General features: G+C 39.5%; 1 protein-coding gene across 1 annotated transcript in view; it reads right to left on the bottom strand.

The window, feature by feature from the left end:
* The window catches only part of PIGK (phosphatidylinositol glycan anchor biosynthesis class K), a 157,877-nt gene extending 136,721 nt beyond the window's left edge, over positions 1-21,156 (bottom strand). Inside the window, exons 1-3 of the mRNA XM_060773754.2 lie at positions 21,015-21,156; positions 16,842-16,895; positions 14,984-15,075 (exon numbers count right to left, since the gene is read on the bottom strand). Coding sequence (XP_060629737.2) covers positions 14,984-15,075; positions 16,842-16,895; positions 21,015-21,128 — 260 coding nt within the window. The 5' untranslated portion in view covers positions 21,129-21,156. The remainder of the gene's footprint in view (positions 1-14,983; positions 15,076-16,841; positions 16,896-21,014) is intronic.
* Positions 21,157-23,353: the final 2,197 nt, after the last annotated feature.

The raw sequence follows: 23,353 nt of genomic DNA, 5'->3' as shown, positions 1-23,353 counted from the left end.
CTCCTGGTGCGCAAAGCAATGAATCTCAAAGAATCCTAAGAAAGAAAGAGAAGGTAGAGTAGCTGATAAAGAAGGATAGGTCCAAGAAAAAAAATACTGTTAAAGTGCTACAGATTTTAAATATATATATACAGAGTTGAATATACAAAGAACTCACAAGTAAAAAAGTATGGTACTCCTTGATCTTCAGTACTCAACCTGTACACAAGCTCCCTCCCCCATGCAGCTATTGAAAGTGTTATGTTTTTGCTTTTGATGTGTCCAGTCATAGGATCAAAAGAAAATACCACCAGCTCAAGATTACTTGTCTTGAGCCACTCAGCTATAGATTAAAAATAATCCTTGACATGTTGACAACCTTGGAGGTCCTTTGAACGAAATTACTATTATTACAAATACTGTAGTTGGATATCTCTTAATTTTTACAACCTGGAACTTAATCTGCCTCAATCATTAGCCCATATTATTTCATCCTGTTATTTCCCAAACCAGAGTGAATATTGTTGCATTGGATATATTCCCAATAATTAGAAGTGACCTAATTTTATTCTGTACTGTTTTATAACAGACGCTAGTGTGGGGGGCAAATATGCACACTAGAAAGAAGAAGCACAATGTAATGCGTCAACAAGAAGCATAGGCGGTTATACGTGGAACTAAAAAGCATTCTCCTAATTGCTTTTATTGTTAGATAAGACAACTTTTCTTTGATGTTGTGAAGAAAACCTGCATTTATAGATAATCTTTTTTATTTAAAAATAAAAGGATCCTAATAAATTATACCACTGAAGTACAGCATTGTTACTGTTTGACACCCATTCTCTTTTGATACATTCAAAATGCATGTTGGGTGGCAACTGATAGTGATTCATAGCCTAATCCCATTATCTCACCACTAGGTATTATGGGAGATTCAAAAAAAGAAGTGTAGCACTTAAATTTCTTCCATCCCTAGAAATACTAAGAATATGACATGACATCCATGTATTTCAAGTTTCATAATTAGAAAGTGGTAGCCAACAATTGAGGAAGCACAGTGACATCGCAGGACTTGGTGGAATACTAGTAGGCTAGACAAGTAGAGGCTCATTACATTACTGATTTCAATAATAATTAATTACCCATCGTCTATCATACAGTCTGCCTTCAACTTTCACTGATTTAATGTTGAGGGATTTGATTATTCACAAATTTGTAGCTGCCACTTAACTGTAACCTAAGCTAGAAAAGTCCTAGAAAAGGTCCTATTTCTATCAGGATTGGTGCATTAGCGGTGTCTCATCCTTTTCGCCCTTCTCCGGCTTTCCAATTCCTTTCCCAGCAATAGCCTTAGTCCATACCTCCCTTCCCTGCCTATGCATCACAGTCCCTCTGCCTTACTCCCAGGCTACTTCTGCTGGACCTCTGTCACTTCAAGCAGTCCCCAAGTTCCTCCATCTCCTAGCAACCTGTTTGGGTGACAAGGAGTAGGTGGAGGGGAGTAGGCTTGGAGACCAGCAGAGACAACACAGATCCAGCGGAAGAGACGTCAGAACAAGGTAGAGATATTGTGGTGTTGCAGGAAATGAAAGTTCTGGCCAGTTAGCGGGAAAATATTTTGTATGCATGTTTATGTCAGCTTCAGATATTTGTATTTGCCACTAATATCTGTGGAATTTGGGGGCCGACTAGATCCATCTTGAGTGATTGTGTGCATAAATGGGATCATCTTAAGCACCCAGCATTTTCTGCTCTACTTCTCTACAACAACATAGACTACAAAATAAAAATTAAACAATGCAATTTACAGGTTCAAGAAAAAGGCACAATTGCTATACAGTATAAACAATAAACAGAAAACCACTAGACCATCAGATGATAATAGCCATTTTGCAATAGCATAATGAGACATATACTATGCCAAAAAATCTTGTTATTTAATAGACATAACATAATGCCAAGGTGAAAAACATAACCATCCAAATGATGCTAGCTAGCAGCTTCCACAGTATCATAGCACTGACTATGCTGGTTACTTGTAATGGGAACTTATTTATTTATCGTGTCAGGTGTGAATTGAGAATACAGGGATAATATATTAATAAACCACAAACAAAGTTAAGAACTTGGCATTATGCTAAATTTCCTTTGACCAGACGCTATTATTGAGCCGCATTGAGTCGCCGACAGGCTGAAAAATGCGGTATAGAAATAAAGCAAATAAATATTGTTATTATTATTTCTTACCCACCTCTCCTCATGGCTCAAGGCGGGTTACAAAACTACAAAACACATAATCAAAACACATCATTTAAAAACACTCCATAAAATACACATATTACAATATATTTCTATAAAATACATATTAAAATAAAACAAAAACAAAACAAAAGTTAGACATAGAGTGGAAGTTGAAAATTCGTCATTAAAATTCTCTGGGCAGGCCTGTTGAAAATGATGGATCTTCACTTGTGTCTTAAATGTTATGTTTAGCTTCTTTCTACATCTGTAAGACTATGGTGCTTAGTCAACAGTACTTGACATTATCCATCTGCCTCAGCTCTGGGGGGAAAACATGATTATTGAAAAAAAGATTATTTAACAAGGCTATTAAGGATGTGGTTGTCTAGACTAAGGGCAACATTTTATTTCATTTTTGGTAATACTGGCTTGTACAAATGGAGTGGGTTTTCTCCCCTTAATAAATACCATGGTGGGTGGTGTCGTGAAACCAGAACACTTCCTCCACCACACCCTGCTATTAAAACAGGAAGTGGGAATATTACTAAATGGCAATGACAGAGAGGATGAACAGAAGAATAACCAACACATAATGATAACACAAATTTGGGGGTAGTCAGCAAGCCTTCCTATCCTCAAACATATACTCTGAACACACAGCCCGGTTGATGATAAGTATTCTGATATGAAATTTCTATTCTTGAATCACCAGGATCAGTAGCTAGAACTATGGAGCAAGACCATTTGGTGAGAAGGCAAGACTTTTGCATAAGATACAGCAATAGAAAACCTTCTTTTGTAAAGACAATACATTAATGGCTATTACTACTACTACTACTACTACTACTACTATTACAATGCAACTATTAAACAGCAGCCAATGTATGTATTGCTGGCAGTTTTTATCAGGTCTCTGAACAGCCAAAAATCCCAAATCCCTTCACTCTGTTACCCATTTTTACATCATGGATGTTTCGTCGTGCTTTTGATTGATGACTCCTATGACAAACGGCCTGTATCATGACCTGAATTGTCATTTAATCTGATGTCCTATACTATATTAACTGAATTGTTTCAGATTCTGTTAATTTGCTCTGTTTCCATGATATTTCCTATGTCATTATACATTGTTATCCATCTTACTAAACCACCTTATCCTTTAACCAGCTCATGTAGTGGCTTTCTTCCCCCCGCCCCCCAAAATTAGTCTGCTGTTATTATTGTTGCTAACTATTATTGTTATGTTGTTTTACACTGTTTTATGCTGTCTTAATTGTTATTACTTTGTTTTTAATTGTATTCTGTCTTGGGCTTGGGCCCCATGTAAGCGGCCCCAAGTTCCTTCGGAGAGATGGAGGCAGGGTAGAAAAATAAAGTTATTCTTCTTCTAGCTCTACATTCCCTTTTTTACAACTGCAAATGAGGCTTGAAAAACACTTTTTTGCATCTTTGCAACTGTCACTTTTTGTATGCCTTTCCTTGCATGTGACAAGGAACAGAGATTTTATCTGAGTTCTTAGTTGCAAAGTCATGTGAAAGGATCTAATCACAAGTTCACAGGAGTTGGTCACTGAGCTGCCTGAGACTTATGTCTCACCAATGTCTCTGCTACTAGGCTGAATAAATTAGACCCTTTGCCAGTGTTTAAGCTAAAACAACAATGAATAAGTGGACAAAATTATTTTCAACTCCTGGTTAATTGAAAAGACCCCCTTATGAGTCTCCCACATGCGTAAAGGTAAAGGTAAAGGTTTCCCCTTGACATTAAGTCTAGTAGTGTCCAACTCTGGGGTGTGGTGCTCATCTCCATTTCTAAACTAAAGAGCCAGCATTGTCCATAGACACCTCTAAGGTCATGTGGCCAGCATGACTGCATGGCACACCATTACCTTCCCACCAAGGCAATATCTATTGATCTACTCAAATTTGCATGTTTTCAAAATGCTAGGTTGGCAGAAGCTGAGTCTAACAGTGGGAGCTCACCCCACTCCCCGGATTCGAACTGCAAACCTTTTGGTCAGCAAGTTCAGCAGCTCAGCTGCACCATGGTTAATTGAAAACAAACCCCTGATGAGTTTCCCACGTGCTTATAATAACAATAAACAGGCTTTAATTCTAAAATACAATGAGTATGTGATGGAGCTTACTTCCAGAACCCACAGTAGATACCAAAATCCATGGATGCTTAAGTTCCATTGAATACAATATTGTAGTAAAATAGTGCTTCTTACATAAGCTGGCAAAATTAAGGTTAGTTCTTTAGATTTTTTTTTTTTAGAGGGGTATTTTTGTAGATGGGATCTATAGATACAGAATCCATGGATAGACAGTCAATTGAGTTGAATGCTCCTCAGTGAAACTGGCATTCTGCCCTTCCTCTCTCCAGTATAGCTGCCTGTGAAGAGATATTTGACAGGATGCAAGGAGATTAGGGTATGCAGCAGAAGAGAGGGAGGGGAAATCAAAAGGCATTGCAAGACTTTGGACATGGAAGTGTGCTAGATACTGCTGGATCTAAGCCAGCATCTTGATTCACTTCAGTGTAGGGCTAGAATTTGAGTAACATGAAATCTAAAGTCAAGCAGCTGCCTACTATTTCTAAGCATTCCATTCATATTTCAAAAACATAAAGGTGATTAATATTATCACAATTACTAATTCAGAAACATTTTCCACTCTAACCTATCTTGACGTTTCAGAATATTTCCTCCCTTGGAACATAACCCTTTTAGCAAAATAATCTATTTTTAGAGTCTGAAAAACATGGGCACATTGTGACAGAAATTTCCTGTCTGAAGCATTAATCATGAGATAACCTCTGATATGTACACTTGCCAGAAGGTTGGTATTTCATCTTTAAAAAGACACTTCCCACTATTAGCCACAATTACTAATAAGACTCTGCTACGAAGCATAGAGGTGCCAATGGAAGAGGATTACCAAGGCAAAAAACTCAGGAAAATATCATTCCATTTCAATGTATATCCTGCGATTCCATATTTTCTCACATTAAAGACAGGTGTGAAACCAAGACCAAGGGATCTTACAGCCTTCCTGATGCTGTTAGACTACAACTCCCAACATTCCCCACCATTTGCTATGCAGCTGTGGGTTGCAGAATATCTGGAGTTTTTCGTAAATCCCATCTCAATGTAAAATAGAGAAACTCACACATCAACAATGTTAATAACAACACCAGAGCCAGAACAGTAGCATCAGATTAAAATTGCCAGATGCTATGTCTTTCAGCAGTGCTCTGTGCAGTTGACCTAAATCAGCAGTAGCCAAATATTGCCTTTCAGATGCTGTTGGGTTGCTAATCTGATGGTCTCTCAGCATCAGCTCTGAAGGTTATTTCTGATAGGAACCTCAGTCCAACAACATCTGTAGGAAAACAATTGCCCATTCCTGACCACCAGAGCTCTGACCCACTCTTTTAATCCAGGTGCACTAAGCCTTCAGTAATATGAAATACAGGTTGAATATACTTATCCAAAATGCTTGGGACCAGAAGTTTTTTCATATTTTGGAATCCCTGTATTTGCCTATATATACATGAGGAGATATCTCATGGAAGAGATCAACATCTAAACACAAAATTAATTTAGGTTTCCCATACACCTTATATATATAGTCTGAATGTAATTTTATATCATACTAGCTATATCCGCCACACGTTGCTGTGGCCAACCTTCCCCCCCTCTTTCTCTCTTTCTTTCTTTCTCTCCTTCCTTCCCTTTTTTCCCCCTTCTCTCCTTCCTTCCTTCTCTTCCTCTTCCCTTCCTTCCCCTCCTTTTCTTTCCCTTCCTCTTTTTACCCTTTCTTCCTTCTCTACCTGTTCTTGGACTGCAACTCCCAGCAGTCCTCCTGATCGATCTATCTACCTACCTACCTATCTCTATCTAATCTATCTATCTGGAGGATTACTGGGAGTTGCAGTCCAGGAGTTCAAAACAGTTGTGTCCACTTATTCATTGTTGTCCAGGAATAGGAAATTGGAAATATGCAGGGATTGGGATGCTCTCAAAGAGATCCAAGGAGAAGGAAGCTTGCAGCTTGGAAGAAGTGCATTTGGATCATCCTCCTCTGCTAAAGGGCCTGGTCTAGGGGATGCTGGGAGCTGTAGTCTGGAAGAGAGTGTGGATATGCAATTGTGTGTTGTTTGGGAAGTTGTTTTTACGCATGCGCTGTAGCCTCTTTTTGCTTTTTGCCTTTTTAAGTCCCTTCCGCTGTGTTTTTCAGTGTTTTTATGAGTGATGGTCACTCATTGGCCGGACAGTTGTATTGTGTCCAAATTCGGTGTCAGTTCATCCAGTGATTTTTGAGTTATGTTAACCCCACAAACCAACATTACATTTTTATTTATATAGATTTTTAACAATGTTGATGTTAAATACTGCTATTGCTCAAAACCATTAGCTGTATCAACCTTCTCCAACCTGGTGTATTCTAGACTCTGAACTACAGCTCCAAGAATCTGGAACATGTGATCCAACATGTTGGAAAGACTAGTATAAACTCAAATGATGATGTTAAACAACTTATGGAGGATTTCAGTAATCTAATACAAACAATGAGGAAGGGGCTCGGTTCTGTGTGCATCCTTCTTACGTAAGCGTTCCACTTAGCTTACCACCCTGCCAATTGATCTTTTAGCTTTGTCAACTAAGTGGAAGCCTTTATTAATCACAGTATATTAAGAGAAAAAAGGTGTCTCAGATATTAACCTCAAATGCAATATTCCTGCTTCTTGGCAGGGGGTCAGACTGGAAGGCTCATGAGGTCTCTTCCAACTCTTTGATTCTATGATTCTATGAAATGCATTGAACTTTATTTGCATTCTAGTAAAGCATGGCAATTTCAAGTTAAATGGTCTATCCATAGCCTAGTCTAAAATATCTACTGAAACTGCAACACATCTGAAGTTTCAACAACTTCCTATACCTGAAAAAAGAGGATTGAAACAGCTTGGATGGAATGGCCTTAGAAAACCTTTTGCATAATCTCTACACAAACTGCCAATCCTGAAAGCTAATAAATCAAGTATGTGATTGTATTGGCTTTCCCTAATCCTATTATTAGTTAATAAAATAATTATATTAAACACTTTTTCATTAGATATTGGGATGGTGTACATATAAAATAATAAACAGATCAAAACAATTCCAGATGAAAACAATCCAACAGCTTAATTGGGATACATAAAAAAATGATAACACATCAAAACAGCTACAATAAAAGCCATAAACATGTAAAATTAAAGTAAATTACGTCCCAAGGTTCTTCATAAAATGACAAGTTTTGACTTGGCACTGGAAAGAAACAAACACTGCAGCAATTGAACCTCCAAGGGAAGGAATTTCCACAATGAGATGAAACAATATCGCTCACACCAGGGAGAGCAATATCCCCTCAATCCTCAGGTAGGTGTGTATGTATGGCAGTAGTTCTCAACCTGTAGGTTACCTTGGTTTAGCTAGTTGTATTTGTTCAGAATTCCATTAATATCTCCAAATGTAATAAACATCTCATAGTATGTGTCCCACTGAAGTCAAGGGAGAAAATGGGATGAGAGTATGGGAGACTTCTCAGTTATTTGAGATTGTTGGACTTTGGCCATGTCATAAGCAGGCATATTCACTAGAAAACACAATAATGCTTGGTAAGGTACACACGATTAGGAACAGAGGAAGACCTCATTCTAGACCAGTGGTTCTCAACCTGTGGGTCCCCAGATGTTGTGTTCTAACAGCTGGTAAACTGGTTGGGATTTCTGGGACTTGTAGGCCAAAACACCTGGGGGACACACAGGTTGAGGACTGCTGCTGTATGGAGATCTGCTCTAATGAGCATAAAGGACCCAAGCCATTCAGGACTCTAACAATCATCACCAGTTTCTTTCTCCTCCAGCCCAACTGCTCCCTCCCTTCCTCCTTCCAAGCATGAGAAAGGCAATGAGAAATTGGGCAGACAGAGAAAGGATGGGAGGAACCCAGCACCCATTTCTTTTTCCACCTGCCCAATTGCTCCTTGCCTCCCTCATTACCAAACCACCTGATTTTGTCATGCTGTTCTCTGCCCCCCCCCCCCACCCACTGCCACCCTATACCATTGTTCATATGGAAGCCTCATCGTGCATTTGAGTCTCCTTCAATCACACAAGGCTTGTTGTCCCTATTAAAATGGCATAGGGCTGCTGTAAAAACAGTTTGTGAATTGAATTCGCAAAAGTGAAACCTGTGAAAGGGGAGGGCTGACCGTATTCCAACACTCTCTAACATGTAGCTAAGAAGTGATTGGTCTTAACTGTGCAATTGTTGTTCTTGTGCTGTTGCTAATACATTTGGACACGAATTAATTGGCACAGCCACACTTGGTTTCCTGATGTCCATCATGGTTACACTGCCAATTACCTACAAATGAATGATAATGTAAAACAGGAGTGGAAACAGCAGAGGAAGTGAGGGTCAATTTTCACCCAGTGGTGGTCTATACCTCATAATTTAGCTTGTAAACTGGTCATAGTTCTTTCTGTAGTTTACATTTTTTTTAGTTTTTCTGCTTTTTATTGGGTGAAAAACAAGCTTTGACTTGGTTGAAAGCTAAGTAGCTCTTTAAGGACTTTGGGGTCTTTTTTTCTCCTGAAAAAATTAAATAAAATAATTCTGGGGGGTTTTTTTCTTGAAAAAAATTACCCAGTGCATTTGCCCATCCCATCATATAAAACCTTTTTGTAGAGTGTTCTTGCTCACTAATATAGCAGCAGGTATGGGCTCTCAGATGCCTAAAAATAAAGGAGGAGGCTTATACCATTATCTCGTCTCGTAACCCATTTGTCCAAGTAATAGTTAAAGAGGGTTTTAAACTATCTGCTCTGTACCTTAGTCCAAAGATGGCCAGCCAGGTTACTAACTGGGACCCCGCACCATTCCCATGCTACAGCAATTCCATTGGCTGCTGGTCCACTTCCGAGCTAACTACAAAGTGCTGGTCATTATCTCTAAATGGTTCAGATCCATCACATCTTCCCATATAGGCTGGAGGTTGCAAGAGAGGGGGCTTCTGCGTAATCACTTGCCGTCTATGGAACTCCCTCCCGAAAAAAAATAAAAATGGCCCCCACCCTCCTCTCCTTTAAAAAAAACCTGTTGAAAACGCACTTATGCATTTTAGCGTATGGCAGGGAGGAGGAGGACTAGGACACTTTAAATTAATCCCATCAGATCGCTGGCTAGCTTATTTATGGCTGCTCATGGCTCCTATGATACATTTTAAGTGAACACCCGTGATAGCCATTTCTAATGTTTTAAAATTGTCTTATAGAGTATATGTCTTAATGTTCATTCATACTATTAGTGTTATTCTGTCCTATTGGATTATTTTGACTCTGTTTTCATTTCAATGCTTAATTCTTTTGTTATAAGTTTACTGTTATTATTGTGCATTACTCTGTATTTTGGTGTGTTGTCCTTATTTGGGGCATTGAATGTTTGCCTTTCTTGTGTGTAAATCACCCTGAGTCCCTTCGGCAAGAGAAGGCGGTCTAAAAAAAAGTTGTTATTATTATTTTTATTATTATTATTATATTATTATTATTATTATTATTATTTTCATGCCACAGTAGAATACATAAGCTAGTACCAAGATTCCTCAGAACAAACATGGTATAGTTTTAGAATCAGCTCCTTTCAGTTCAACAGCACTACAAGATGCAGCTGATAAGCTAAATAAATAACTGTACAAGTTCAATTATACTATGGAAATCTAGACCATATTGGACCACATGCCAGTTAAAACTTCAACACTCAGATGAGATGTTGAGCAAACTTGGCAATGTTGTTCAGCTCCAATTCCCTGCAGTCCTATTCAACCTCATCTGGGCTTGCCAGTCAACAGCATCTCTCTTCTTTCAGAAACAAAGCAGGTCCCCATGACTGTCACAAGAGAGAAATTGAGAAGGTAAGAGTTCTCTGGAAATGAACATAAGAGAAGTCTGGGTGAAACCCATTTGTTCAAGTAATGTGGTTTTTCAGTGTTACAACACTGCCACTCTACTTCCTATCTCTGTCCAAATGACAAAACAGACCAAAGCACAGAAACCCAAAAGATAAAAACAAAGGCAAAAGGTAGTTCTATGGGGATGTTGAGCCTGGAACCCCAGGTCTCGCTGGTGGCTAGGGGAGCTTTTGCACAATTAAAACTTGTGCGCCAGTTGCACCCTTACCTTGGGAAGTCTGACTTGGCCACAGTGGTCCATGCTCTTGTTACATCCTGAATAGACTACTGTAACACACTCTACGTGGGGTTGCCTTTGAAGACTGCCCAGAAGCTTCAACTAGTCCAACGGTTGGCAGCCAGGTTGCTCACCGGTATATAGAGAGCATACAAGCCCTCTGCTACGCCAGCTCCACTGGCTGCAGATCTGCTACCGAGCACAATTCAAAGCGCTGGTCTTAACCTATAAAGCCCTGAACGGTTCTGGCCCAGATTACCTGTTCGAACGTATCTCCTGTTACAAACCATCATGAAGTTTAGGATCAGCTGGAGAGGCCCTGCTCTCGATCCCACCACCATCGCAAACGTGACTGGTGGGGATGAGAGACAGGGCCTTCTCGGTAGTGGCCCCCCGCCTATGGAACTCTCTCCCTAGTAACATCAGATTGGCTACCTCCCTCCTGTCCTTTAGAAGAAAACTCAAAACCTGGTTGTGGGACCCAGCATTTGAACAATAGAGGCAGCAATTGAAAATAAGACTCAAGCGATATGAATGACAAAGAAACTGACCCGGACTCTGATTTTTAAACCTGCATGATTTTAACAATTATTTTTTTAATGTAGCTGTTTTAATGAATTGGTTTTAAATGTATTTTATGATTGTGGAGAGCACTGAATAGTGCTTGTTGTGAAGTCCCCCTTCGGGGGTGAGAAGGGCAGGGCACATTTGTACGAAATAAATAAATAACTGTTAACAGTTTTGTTTTGTTTTTTGGTGATTTATAAAGGAGCTAATTGAACAAAAATGGTAAGTAGAATTAAATTTACCTCTTTCAATGTGCATGGCTTGGACAATCCCATAAAAGAGCATTTTAATTCAACCATTTATTCCAGGAAATTTCCAAAGAAAATATAAATGAAAGACAAACCTCTTTTATCATGAAGGCACTTCTTACTCTTCTGACCGGCAAGAAGATTGGATGTCATGCTCATCTGCCATTCTGTACCATTACAACAGTTCATAGAAATTTAGAAAGGAGAATCAAATTGACCATTATCTGTTTTCCAGAAATAGGACTAATGATTTAATGACTGATAATCCATAAGCCGCAAAATAAAGGAGTGTAAACAGTTTATCCACGGGACACAGATAATTGCCTGCCACAAATATAGCGGAACTAAATGTGTTATTGAATCAAGAACACATTTTGTAAAATGCCTCCCAAGGCTTGATGCAAGGATATTACGCCCAAGCTACAAAGAAAGAACAAAGAAACCCATCAAGTGAAGCCAAACCCAGAAAGATGGAAAGGTTTTTCCTGCATCCATTTGAAAATTAGTAGTTTGACCAGCTGCCTGGTTGCCCCTGGTGACCAAGAATTAAATACAAATTGAATAGGTAAGTGAGTGGGCTAGAAAAGAAGAATCGGAGCAATCTGTCCCTCTTTTGCCAGTTCCTTAAGTGTCCGTGCTAACTGCTGAGGAAATAAGGTTATGGCAATGTAAAGGCTGACAAAAAAAGGAAAAAAAGCACTTTGCCTAAGCTTTACCACCCCAATGCACGTCTATCCTGTAATTATTTGTGCTATTATTTTTACTAGCCAGCCTATTACTCATAAGAGGAGCTTACGTGGAAAGCTTAAGAGGTAAGCAACATTAGTAGAAAAGAGCTACCCAAAAAAAACACATTTGTCCAGAATCAGAACACACAGTTCTATAATCATTTAACTGTAAAATTCTTGCATTTAAAAAAAACAGCATATATATATATAGATATATATATCTATATATATAGTGCATATAGTTATTATTGTTATTATTATTATTATTATTACTTCTTATCCGCCTCTCCTCACAGCTCAAGGCAGATTACAACACTGCTAAAACACATAATCAAAACACACAATCATTTAAAACACTATGTAGAATACATGGATTAAAACACATCTCCACAAAATACATACTAAAATGCACAAAACAAAAGTTAGACATAGAGTGGAAGTTTAAAATTCATCATTAAAACTATCTGGTTAGGCCTGCCGAAAGAGATAGGTCTTCTTTTGTAGAAAATGGCATTAGCAAACCAAGTTAAACCACGAGCTATAGTCAATGTTGTCAGTCGAAAGGCTGCCAGTTCGAAGTTGGATCAGGGTAAGCTCCTAGTCTTTAGCCTAGTTTCTGCCTACCTAGCAGTTCGAAAGCAAATGTGAGTAGAAAAATAGGTACCACTTTAAAAAGTGGGGAAGTATTTTGAGGCACCCATAAGGAATACTGACCATTCAATTCAAAAAAGGAGAAAGTTACAAACAAGTTGTTCGGCAAAGAGATGGAGCAACAGCACCTCTCATCTATGTATAATTGTCTGTCTAGTTGTGTATAAAAACAGCATTCCCGTTTTTATACGCAACAGAATATAAATACCATAAATATTAAATAAATTAAAAAATAAATAAATACAACTGACATCAATTTATCTTACAAAGTGAAAATGGTTTGTTTGAGGCCCCTTTTACACTGCCATATAAAATCCAGATTATCTGCTTTGAACTGGATTATATGGCAGATCATGTGGACTATCTCATTTGATAATCTGGATTATATGACAGTGTAGATCCAGCCTGAGAGTTGCTCTAGTGGTCTTGATCTAGCAAATGTCATATTCCCAGTGGTACGGTGAGGGATGCATGTCTGGATGGAAATCCAGGATGAGTTGTTTTTGTTGTGTGTTTTGTTGTCATTCATTGCAACCCTAAGGCAAACCTTTCACAAGATTTTCTTGTGAAGATATGATCAGAGCAGCTTTGTTTTTTGCCTTCCTCTGACACTGAGAGAATGTGACTTATCTAAGGTCACTCACTGGGTTTTCACACTCAAGGAGGGATATCAACCTTGCTCTCCCAGTCACAGTCCATAGCTGAAACCATTACACCACACTTGCTCCTATCTAGGGCAAGAGAACTTCTAAAATAATTACCAGAAAGTTGCAAATATTGGTGGGAATGACAAACCAGTAATGTGTCCACATCTAAACCAGTGAGGATTTAGGATTGATGCCAATTACCATGCCATTCTTTTTTTCTTAGACAGGAAAGACATACCCAAAAACTGCATAGTTTAAATGTTGATGTGATTACTTTTAAAAATACCTTCAGCACTATTCCCCATTTTTTTTTATAATCAGAATAATTGCAGCAGTAAACTCAACTTCATTCTTGCAGGTCACAAAGCCTTGTTGTTGCTTATCATGAAGTCATTTCCAACAACTCTAAAATAAATTTATAATTGTGGGGGGTTTTCTTTACAAATTTATCATGGTGTTTTGTTTTTGTTTTTTTTATAAGATTGCTTTAGAAGAGTTTTAGAAGAGGATAAATGTGACCTCCCATGTTCTCACTGATTCCATAGACCTGTTTTTTGTTGTTATGTGCCTTCAAGTAGACTCTGTCAAAGTGTATTCTTGGTAATATTTATTGAGAGTCACTTTTCTCAAAAGCTAAGGAAGTATAATTTTCCCAAGGCCATCCCATAGGTTTCCACACTGAGCTGGGATGTGAACCCCGACCTCCCAGAGTCCTAGTTCAACACTCATACTACACCACACTGACTCACAGTCATCACATTGCACCACCTGATATTCGTCAGGAAGTAGCAGCCAGTAATGAAAGGATCAAGGCATTGACATCTCCAGCCCATCCTCTATTCAGATATCAGCCAGCATGCCAATGTCTTAAATCAAGAAATAGTTTCCTGAGATCTACAGAGATACTCATAGGAACACCTCAGCAAGTGAGAGTCCAAAATTGGCAGGCTAAAACCCAGCACCTCAATCAGTGGCTGAGACAGTCTGAGAAACTCCCTCCTGGGCACACAGAAGATTGGGTGGCTTGGAAGGTGCTGAACAGACTGTGCTCTGGCACCACGAGATGCAGAGCTAATCTTAGGAAATGGGGCTACGAAGTGGAGTCCACAACATGCAAGTGCGGAGAAAAACAATCCACAGACTACTTACTAAATTGCAGTCTGAGCCCTGACACATGCACAATGGAGGACCTTCTCACAGCGACACCAGAGGCACTTGAAGTGGTCAGCTTCTGGTCAAAGGAAATTTAGTAAAATGCCAAGTTTTTAACTTTTTTTATTATACATTATACATTATAACTCTATTCTCAATTCACTTCTGACACAATAAATAAATAAATTACAGTGGGTGGATTTAATTGATTTTAAAGACATAAGCACACATGCCCACAGTATTTTTTCTTTCTAATCGGAGAGCCCTGGAGGTATAGCTTTTGTTTTGTTTCTGGTTTAATATGTCAAATATATCAGGAATGTAAAGCATAGAATGACATTGATGGCTCAGAAGGGTGAGAAATATTAGCTGTCCCACAATGGATGACATACACATGACTACCTAAAGAAAGCCCCCATAAGATGCTTAAGTCCAGAATCTAAAGTTACTTAGCTTTGCCACTGCAAGTTCATCCCAGGGGAGCCGGCAGATTGCAGGTGCTTAATTTAGCATTTTATTTCATGGGTCACCTCTTACCTATCAGGAATTCCGAGTCTCTTGACACTTCTGTAAACGGAAAGGGTATTGGCCACATGCCGGTAGTTAAACCAAAATCGTGAAGTGCATACCTATAAGAATACAGAAAAACACATATACATGTAAATGTACAAACATAAAATTAAATAAAAAGCATAGCTTAAAATTGCTACAAAAATAAATAGCAAAGAACTCTGCAAGTAGCAAGACGTTTCTTTGACATTTCAGCAATTGCTTCTTATGATTTCGGAGCAAGCTTAAGAAAAAAAATTAAATCTGTGGAATCAATGCCTGCTGTTGAGATGTCAAAATTCTTATTTATCTTAATATGTTCAATGTATACAAGGGATGTTCATTAAAAATGTCCCCTGGCCCACTTCTATTTATCACAGCACGCTGAAACTGTACATGTGTAATGATATAAACCTCTACAGGTTATGTGCCAATTTACAACTCAGAACTGATAATGGTCTTGATTTTACAGGAGCTAAGGTGGTGTGAGGTTTAATAATGGACTCAGTGGAATACAGAGCAGCCATCAACTTCCTTTACTTGGAAGGCCACACCAAAGGAGACATTCGATGAGATGAAAGAGATTTATGGTGATGATTCCCCATCATACAATGTAGTCAAGAACTGGCATTGTCAATTCAAATATGGTCAGACTTCAGTGCAAACAGCTCCAATTCCAGGGTGACCCCACTCTGCTATTGATGAACACACCATCAAGCAAGTGGAGGTCACCATTTTGGAAAATTGCCACATAACCATTCACCACCTAGCTCAAAATGTCATGATTCGTGTAGAGTCTGTGGAAAAAAATCATCCAAGACCATTAACATGCATAAGGTATCCACTCGCTGGGTCCCCCAGCTGCTCACACTTTTCCAGAAACAGGAACAAGTCAAATGATCTCAGGCTCTATTGACAATGGTTCATGGAAACCAGGAGGACTTTTTCAATAGACAAGCTGGATCCATCACTATGATCCAGAGACTAAAGTTTAGTCGATGCAATGGAAGCATCATGACTCACCGCCTCCAAAGAAGGTGCGTGCCCAACTCTTGGTGGGCAAGATCATGCTCACAGTATTTTGGGACCAGTACGGAGTAGTACTGATGGATTTCCTAACAAAGGGTACCATGATCACTTGAGCATACTATGCTTTACTGCAGCAGAAATTGCGGGAGGCCATCAAAATTAAGAGATGGTGTCTGCTTTCTGCAAGACAATGCACCAGTTCACAACTCACATGTTGCCCAAATGGAAGCATGCTCCTGTGGCTTTGAAATTCTCCTGCATCTCCCCTATTTATCCAACCTCATACCATCAGACTTCCATCTCCTTCCAACAATGAAGTTATTTTAGAAGGGCAAACATTTTTCACATGATGAGACTCTGATTTCTGAAGTCACAACATGGCTTTTGGAGCACCCTGTCAAGTTCTACAAGTGAGGTATTTGCAGTTGCTTAAAAAGATGAGAGAAGTGTGTGTCCCTAGGTGGCACCTATGTAGAGAAGGACTAATAACTGTGCCAAGTGTCATTGCTCTCAGTCCACAAGAAGTGGGTCAGGAGAAATCTTTAATGAATGCTCCTCATATAAAGTATAAGTCACCGATAACACATACTATTTGACATGTATCAACCTAAAACTGTCCATGACTCTCTACTGCTATGTATTATCTAATTCTTGAGATAGCATCTACTCTCTTCCATCCCATCTCTATGTGAAAGCTAAAAGCAATTAATGTACCATAGGATAAACAATATTTCTTTCTTTTGGAGCTATTTCTGCACCTCAATCTTAGGGAAATGGTATTCTGGCAACGTTGCAGAAAGAAATTTGAAAAACTTACCAAAACTGCCCAGTTGTTTGTGTGCCCACTTCTAAAAAATTGCTCTGCCTGCTCCTGAAAGGAAAATGTACAACATAACTGTAAAGGAAAACAAACAGCCAAGAACACTGTTGCTCGCCAGAATTGCATCTGGAGGGATTTATGCTCCATAGCAGCTTATCATTAAAATCAATTTCATAGAGGGTACAATATGCCTATTAAGCAAATAAAGAGTGAGACTGAACAAGGCACGGCAGCTCTGATGAGGGAGGATCTTTTTTTTTGAGTGCTGGAGCTCATTATAACAGTCTCACAGTCGCATTAACAAGCAGTCTGAACATACAGGGTTGATCCATAGAAACAAACCAGTTCTAATAGTATCCATATCAACTAGGAACAGTGTACAAAGAGAGCTTATAGCATCTTAAGAGATAAAGTGCTTATTATGATTAAGAAGTCGTTAATCTCTAAAGTGCTACAAGATCTCTTTGCGAACTGATAATACAGACCAGCATGGTTATGTCTTTGAATTCCAACCATTTTGTGAGTCTTAATTAAGTATCCAACAAGCCATCTCAAAACATTTTTTTAAAAGCACATATAGTACAATCCTTGAAGGACATGGTTTTCTCAGCTAATATAAAAATAGCTCACATATCACACCCACCATGGCATCAATTATTATTGTAGTTGTTACTATTATTATTTGATACACAACAAGATTAGTGCACAGCAAACAAGATCACTATGCTAACTTTTGTATTCAATCACACATCTGACACTTTCCAAGTGCCTAGGACTGTGTGATATATTGGCAAATAATACATGCAGATCCAAGTAGGGTGGCCTTTTGCAGCTGAGAGATAGTCATTTTGTCTGCGCCAATTGTTTTCAAGTGCAGGCCAAGGTCTTTAGGCACTGCACCCAGTGTGCTGATCAACACTGGGACCACTTTTACTGGCTTGAGCCAGAGTCTTTGCAGTTCTATCTTTAAATCCTCATATCATGTAAGCTTTTCCTATAGTTTTTTTGTCAATTCTGCTGCCACAAGAAAAGGCAGGTAAGAAATAAAATAATAATAATAATAATAATAATAATAATATAATAATAATAAAGACTGTGTTCTGCGATCCCAGGAGTCAATCCCCAATGCCATTTGGTTCTGTGGACTCTCAGAGCCCATAGGAGCAGGACGGTACCTTCACCCTTCCCTCCCAACACCCAATTTTGCCCAAACTTACTGGAGGGGGCTGGCTTCATGCTCAAGCCCCTTGAAGACAGCTTCTGATGCATCCAAATGACATGTCAGAATGTTGGGGGGATCTGAGAGGGCATGTGGCTACCCCCCCCCCCAAGGAAAGTATGGGGTTTGGGGGAGGTGTGTGGACTAAATCCCAGGAGGATCTGTAATGACTAAAATCCAGTTTCTCCTGGGATTTAGCCCTGTATGGAAGGTCCCTTAGAGACAACAGCAGGGACACCATAGCTAAAGCTTGCTAGTACTATGCTGTGGGAGACATGGTAAACCCTTTTTTAAATGTCCTACACCATGAAAAGTTTATAATGAAACAATACAAAGTGAAACAAGAGAGAATAACAGAAGATGAAACTCAACGAGCTGCTACAGTGAAGGATAACTAACAAGGACGCAAGGATTCAAACCGAAGAAACAGTAAGCAGTTGACATGCGCAAAGGAGAAAAGAAATCCAAAGCTATACTGTAGAAACATGGAATGTGAGAAGCTAGACATATTAAACAAGAAATGGAGCGTATAAACCAGTGGTTCACAACCTTTTCTTGACCAGGGACCACTTGACCAGGAACCACTTTGACCAGAGACCGCTCTCCAACATTAGGACCAAAAGGGTTATGAATCAGTTTTGGTGAATTTGAGAGGTCAACAGTTGTTCATCAAAGACACATTCTTCAAGCAATCAAAAGACAACGTGACCTGATGAGCAATATATAAATCAAACAGAATATATAATTCGAAACATATTCTCTGCAAAAACAATACAAGGGGCAGATTGTGGCACAGACTATGAACTGCTAAAATAAAAAAATAAGTGTAAAACTAAGAAAGAATACTAAACTACCCATCATGCCAAAATACAACTGAAATAATATTTTTGTAGAAGTTAAAGATAAAACTAAACTATTAATTGTGATTCTCTGGGAATAGAGGTACTCTGTACTGAAGTATGGAGTAGTATTAGGGAGGAATGCCAAAAGACACAATCTGCCAAAAGGAAAGAAAAGCTCCAAAAGTAGATTGAAGAAACCCTTCAACCAGTTAAGAGATAAGAAGCAAAAGAAATCTGACAGAATTAGGATCAGAATGCAACTCTCCAGTGACTTGTGGCTAGGGACAAAAACAAAGACTATAATAATCAGTAATAATCAATGAATAACTACTATAATAAACGGAAGATGACAACAAAAATGAACAAGAGACCTATTTCACAAGATCGAAGAAATCATTGGGAAATTTAAATCAAGACTAAGGAACTCTACGACCAGCAGGGGAAAAAATTACAGAAACAAGTATAAATAAAAAAGATGAAGAGAACTATTCATGAACAATTATGTAAAAGAGATGCAATAATTGCTGATTTACTCAAAGAAGAACCATTTGAGGATTAAGCCATAATTTTATAAAGTGAAGATTGGGAATGCTCAATATACATTACAAACTCTAAAAGGGGGGACATCGGGGTTGCAGGAACCATAAAACCATTGCACTAACCTCCTCTTCTAGCAAAGTGACACTCAAAATTCTACAAACTAATGATTTAACAAGACATGACACTAGGTCGATCATCTTTGGGTCTCTGTTTTTACTTTGCCACTGTGGTTCAGTCTTAGATTTCATCTGTGGCTTCATCATAGGCTGAATCTATACTGCCTTATATCCCTGGATCTGATCCCTGATTATCTGATTGGAACTGGAATATACAAGTCTACACTGCAAGATAATCTGTGATAAAACAGATAATCTGAGATCGGATCCTGGGATACAGGGCAGTGTAGAACCAGCTTGGATCCACACTGCCACATAATCCAGGCTGGATCTATACTGTCATACAATCCAGTATCTGATTCCAGATTTTCTGCTTTGAACTGGATTATATGAGCCAACGGGCCCTTCCAGACAGGCCCCATATCTCAGGATTTGATTGCAGGTTTTCTGTTTATCCCAGATTACCTGGCAGTGGGGACTCAGGGTCCTTCCACACAGCCATATAACCCAGAATATCAAAGCAGAACATCCCACAATATCTGCTTTGAACTGGGTTATCTAAGTCCACACTGCCATATTCAAAGCAGATAATGTGGAATTTTATTCAGCTGTGTGGAAGGGGCCTTATATAATCCAGTTTAAAGCAGAAAACCTGGGATACAACCCTGGGATTTAGGGCCCATCTGGAAGGGCCCTACACTGTCATATAATCCAAAACAGATAATCTTGTACCAGAAACTGGGGACCCTTCAACACAGCTGTATAAAACCCACATTGAACTGGATTATATGGCAGTGTGGACTCAGATAACCCAGTTCCAAATAGATATTGTGGATTATCTCCCTTAATATTCTGGGTTATATAGCAGTGTAAAAGGGATCCCAGTTTCTGAATCCAGTTCCTCTGTTTTGAACTGGATTATGTGAGTCTACACTGCCATATAATCCAGTTCAAAGCAGATGGTCTGGATTATATGTCAGTGTAGATGGGGGTCCTTCCAGACAGGCCTTATATCCCAGGATCTGATCCCAGGTTTTCTGCTTTAAACTGGATTATATGAGTCCGCGCTGCCAGATAATCTGGGATAAACAGAAAACCTGGGATCAGATCCTGGGATATTGGGCTTGTCTGGAAGAGCCCCAAAAAATGGAAGATAGGGACAGAATTCAAAAGGAGCTAAGTAAACTAGACCATTGAGTATCCTGGGAGTTGTAGTTTAACACCAGACTTTAGCCTTCTTTGCCAAAGAGTGCTGGTTCCACACCAAACTACAACTCCCAGGATTCCATAGCACTGAGTCACAGCAGTTCAAGTGGTGTCCAGCTGCAGTGTAGGACGATGAACCCCAAATGCTTTTACAGGGCTACTGATTTGCACAGAGGTTGCAAGGGGAAGGGGGCATCCAGGGCAACCCTCCCTTCCGCGGATAGAGAGGGAGGGAGGGAGTGCCTACCTGGGCAACATCCGCGAGCGCTAAAGCCAAGCAGCTCAGTAAAACGGCGGCTGCTTTGGCTGCAGCGCGGCAAGGCGGAAGCACCATGGAGGGAGCCATGTTCACCAGCCTCATGACCCAAAAGAGAGAGGAGGAGCTCTTGCAACCCCGCCTTCTCTTAAAGCTCCCGCTGCTGCTGCCAATGCTGCTGCTGCCTGCAAACTGGCCGAGGATCCAGCCTGTTCAGGAAGGTCGCTGCAGTTTTGGGTATAAGGCGCAGGTTGGTTGCCCTTCAGCTGCCAATGGCTCAATTCTATGTCAGCCTGGGAGTTGTAGTTTGGCACTTTTTGGCGGAGAAGGCTCAGAAACTTGCAAAAACAACAACTCCAGTGATCCCATACCATTGAGCCAGCTATATAAATAAAAATGTAATGTTAGTTTGTGGAATTAACATAACTCAAAAACCACTGGACCAATTGACATGAAATTTGGACACAATACACCTAACAGTCCAATGAGTGTCCATCACCCATAAACACACACACACACACACACACACAGAAAACCCCAGCGGAAGAGACTTAAAAACCCCAAAATACACCATATATACATGTACACATACACTCATATACATATATGCATTCATACACACACCATATATGCACAAACACAAATATACACATGCACACATACATGTACATACATATACACATGCACACGTACATGTACAAACATATACACATGCACACATATGCACATACATACATATACACACATATATATATACACACAAATATGCATATAGACAAGCACACACATATACACAATATGCACGTACACATATAAATACACAAATATAAACACAAATACACACACATACATATATATATACACACAAAACACATATACACAGACTGGCCCACAGCAACGCCTGGCAGGGGACAGCTAGTATAATATAATTCAGTTTAATTCCCCGCTTCCTTTATCCATTTGCAACCTGACTTGTTTGCAAGCCATAGGTGCATCCACACTATAGAATTAATGCAGATTAGCACCACTTTAACTGCCTGTGGCCGAATGCTATGCAATCAGAGGAGTTGTTGTTTCACAAGGTTTTTGGACTTCTCTGCCAAAGAGTGCTGGTGCCTCACCAAACAGTTCCCAGCATTCCATAGCATTGAGCCATGACAATTAATATGGTGTTAAACTGCATCAATTCTACAGTGTAGATCCACCCAAAGTCTGAAATGCATTTGGTCATGAGTGAGACACATAGATATCTGGTTGTGGCTGGATTTGAACTCCCATCATACTATATCATGCCCATAATCTTACCAGTATAAGTTGGGTCATGAAGGATATGTGTTCCAGGTTTGGTCCAGATCTATCATAGGTGACCATGATGTGACTCTCCAGATCTAGGTGGTCTACAACTCTCATCATCCTGCCAGTATTTTATGGTTACCATTATGGGCATGTGTCCCAAGTGTGGTCCAGATTTGATGTTGGTGGTACTAACACAGTGATCTGGATGTGGATGGACTACAACTCCCATCATCCTCAGTCAATTCCAAGTACGGTACTAAGTTTGGTCCAGATCCATCAAGCCATGTATGAGCTATTCTGGAACATACATCTTTGTTTTGTATTTTATAGAGATACGTAATTAACATCTGAAAATCACAAAATAAAATACATAATAAAATATACCATATGGCAGTGTTTCTCACCTTCCTAATGCTGCGACCCCTTAATACAGTTCCTCATGTTGTGGTGACCCCAACCATCAAATTATTCTCATTGCTACTTCATAACTGTCATTTTGCTACTATTATGAATTGTAATGTCAATACCTGATATTCAGGATGTATTTTCATTAACTGGACCAAATTTGGCAAAAATACCCGATAGCCCAATTTGAATACTGGAGGGGTTGGAGGGGGGAATTGATTTTGTCATTTGGCAGTTGTAGTTGCTGGGATTTGTAGTTCACCTACAATCAAAGAGCATTCTGAACTCCACCAGTGATGGAATTAAACCACACTTGGGAATTCTGGCACACAGAATTCCCAAGATCAATAGAAAATACTGAAAGGGTTTGGTGGGCATTGACCTTGAGTTTTGGAGTTGTAGTTCACCTACATCCAGAGAGCACTGTGAACTCAAGCAATGATGGATCTGGCCAAATTTGGCAGGAATACTCAATATGCCCAAATGTGAACAGTGGTGGGGTTTGGGGAAAATAGACCTTGACATTTGGGAGTTGTAGTTGCTGGGATTTGTAGTTCACTTACAATCAAAGAGCATTCTGGACCCCACCAACGATAGAGTTGGGCCAAACTTCATCCACCATCTGTTTC

The sequence above is a fragment of the Anolis sagrei genome, chromosome 4 (genome assembly GCF_037176765.1).
Source record: "Anolis sagrei isolate rAnoSag1 chromosome 4, rAnoSag1.mat, whole genome shotgun sequence".
Taxonomy (NCBI): Eukaryota; Metazoa; Chordata; class Lepidosauria; order Squamata; family Dactyloidae; genus Anolis; species Anolis sagrei.
Note: the sequence above shows the minus strand (reverse complement) of the source record. Positions and strands in the feature narration are given on the sequence as shown.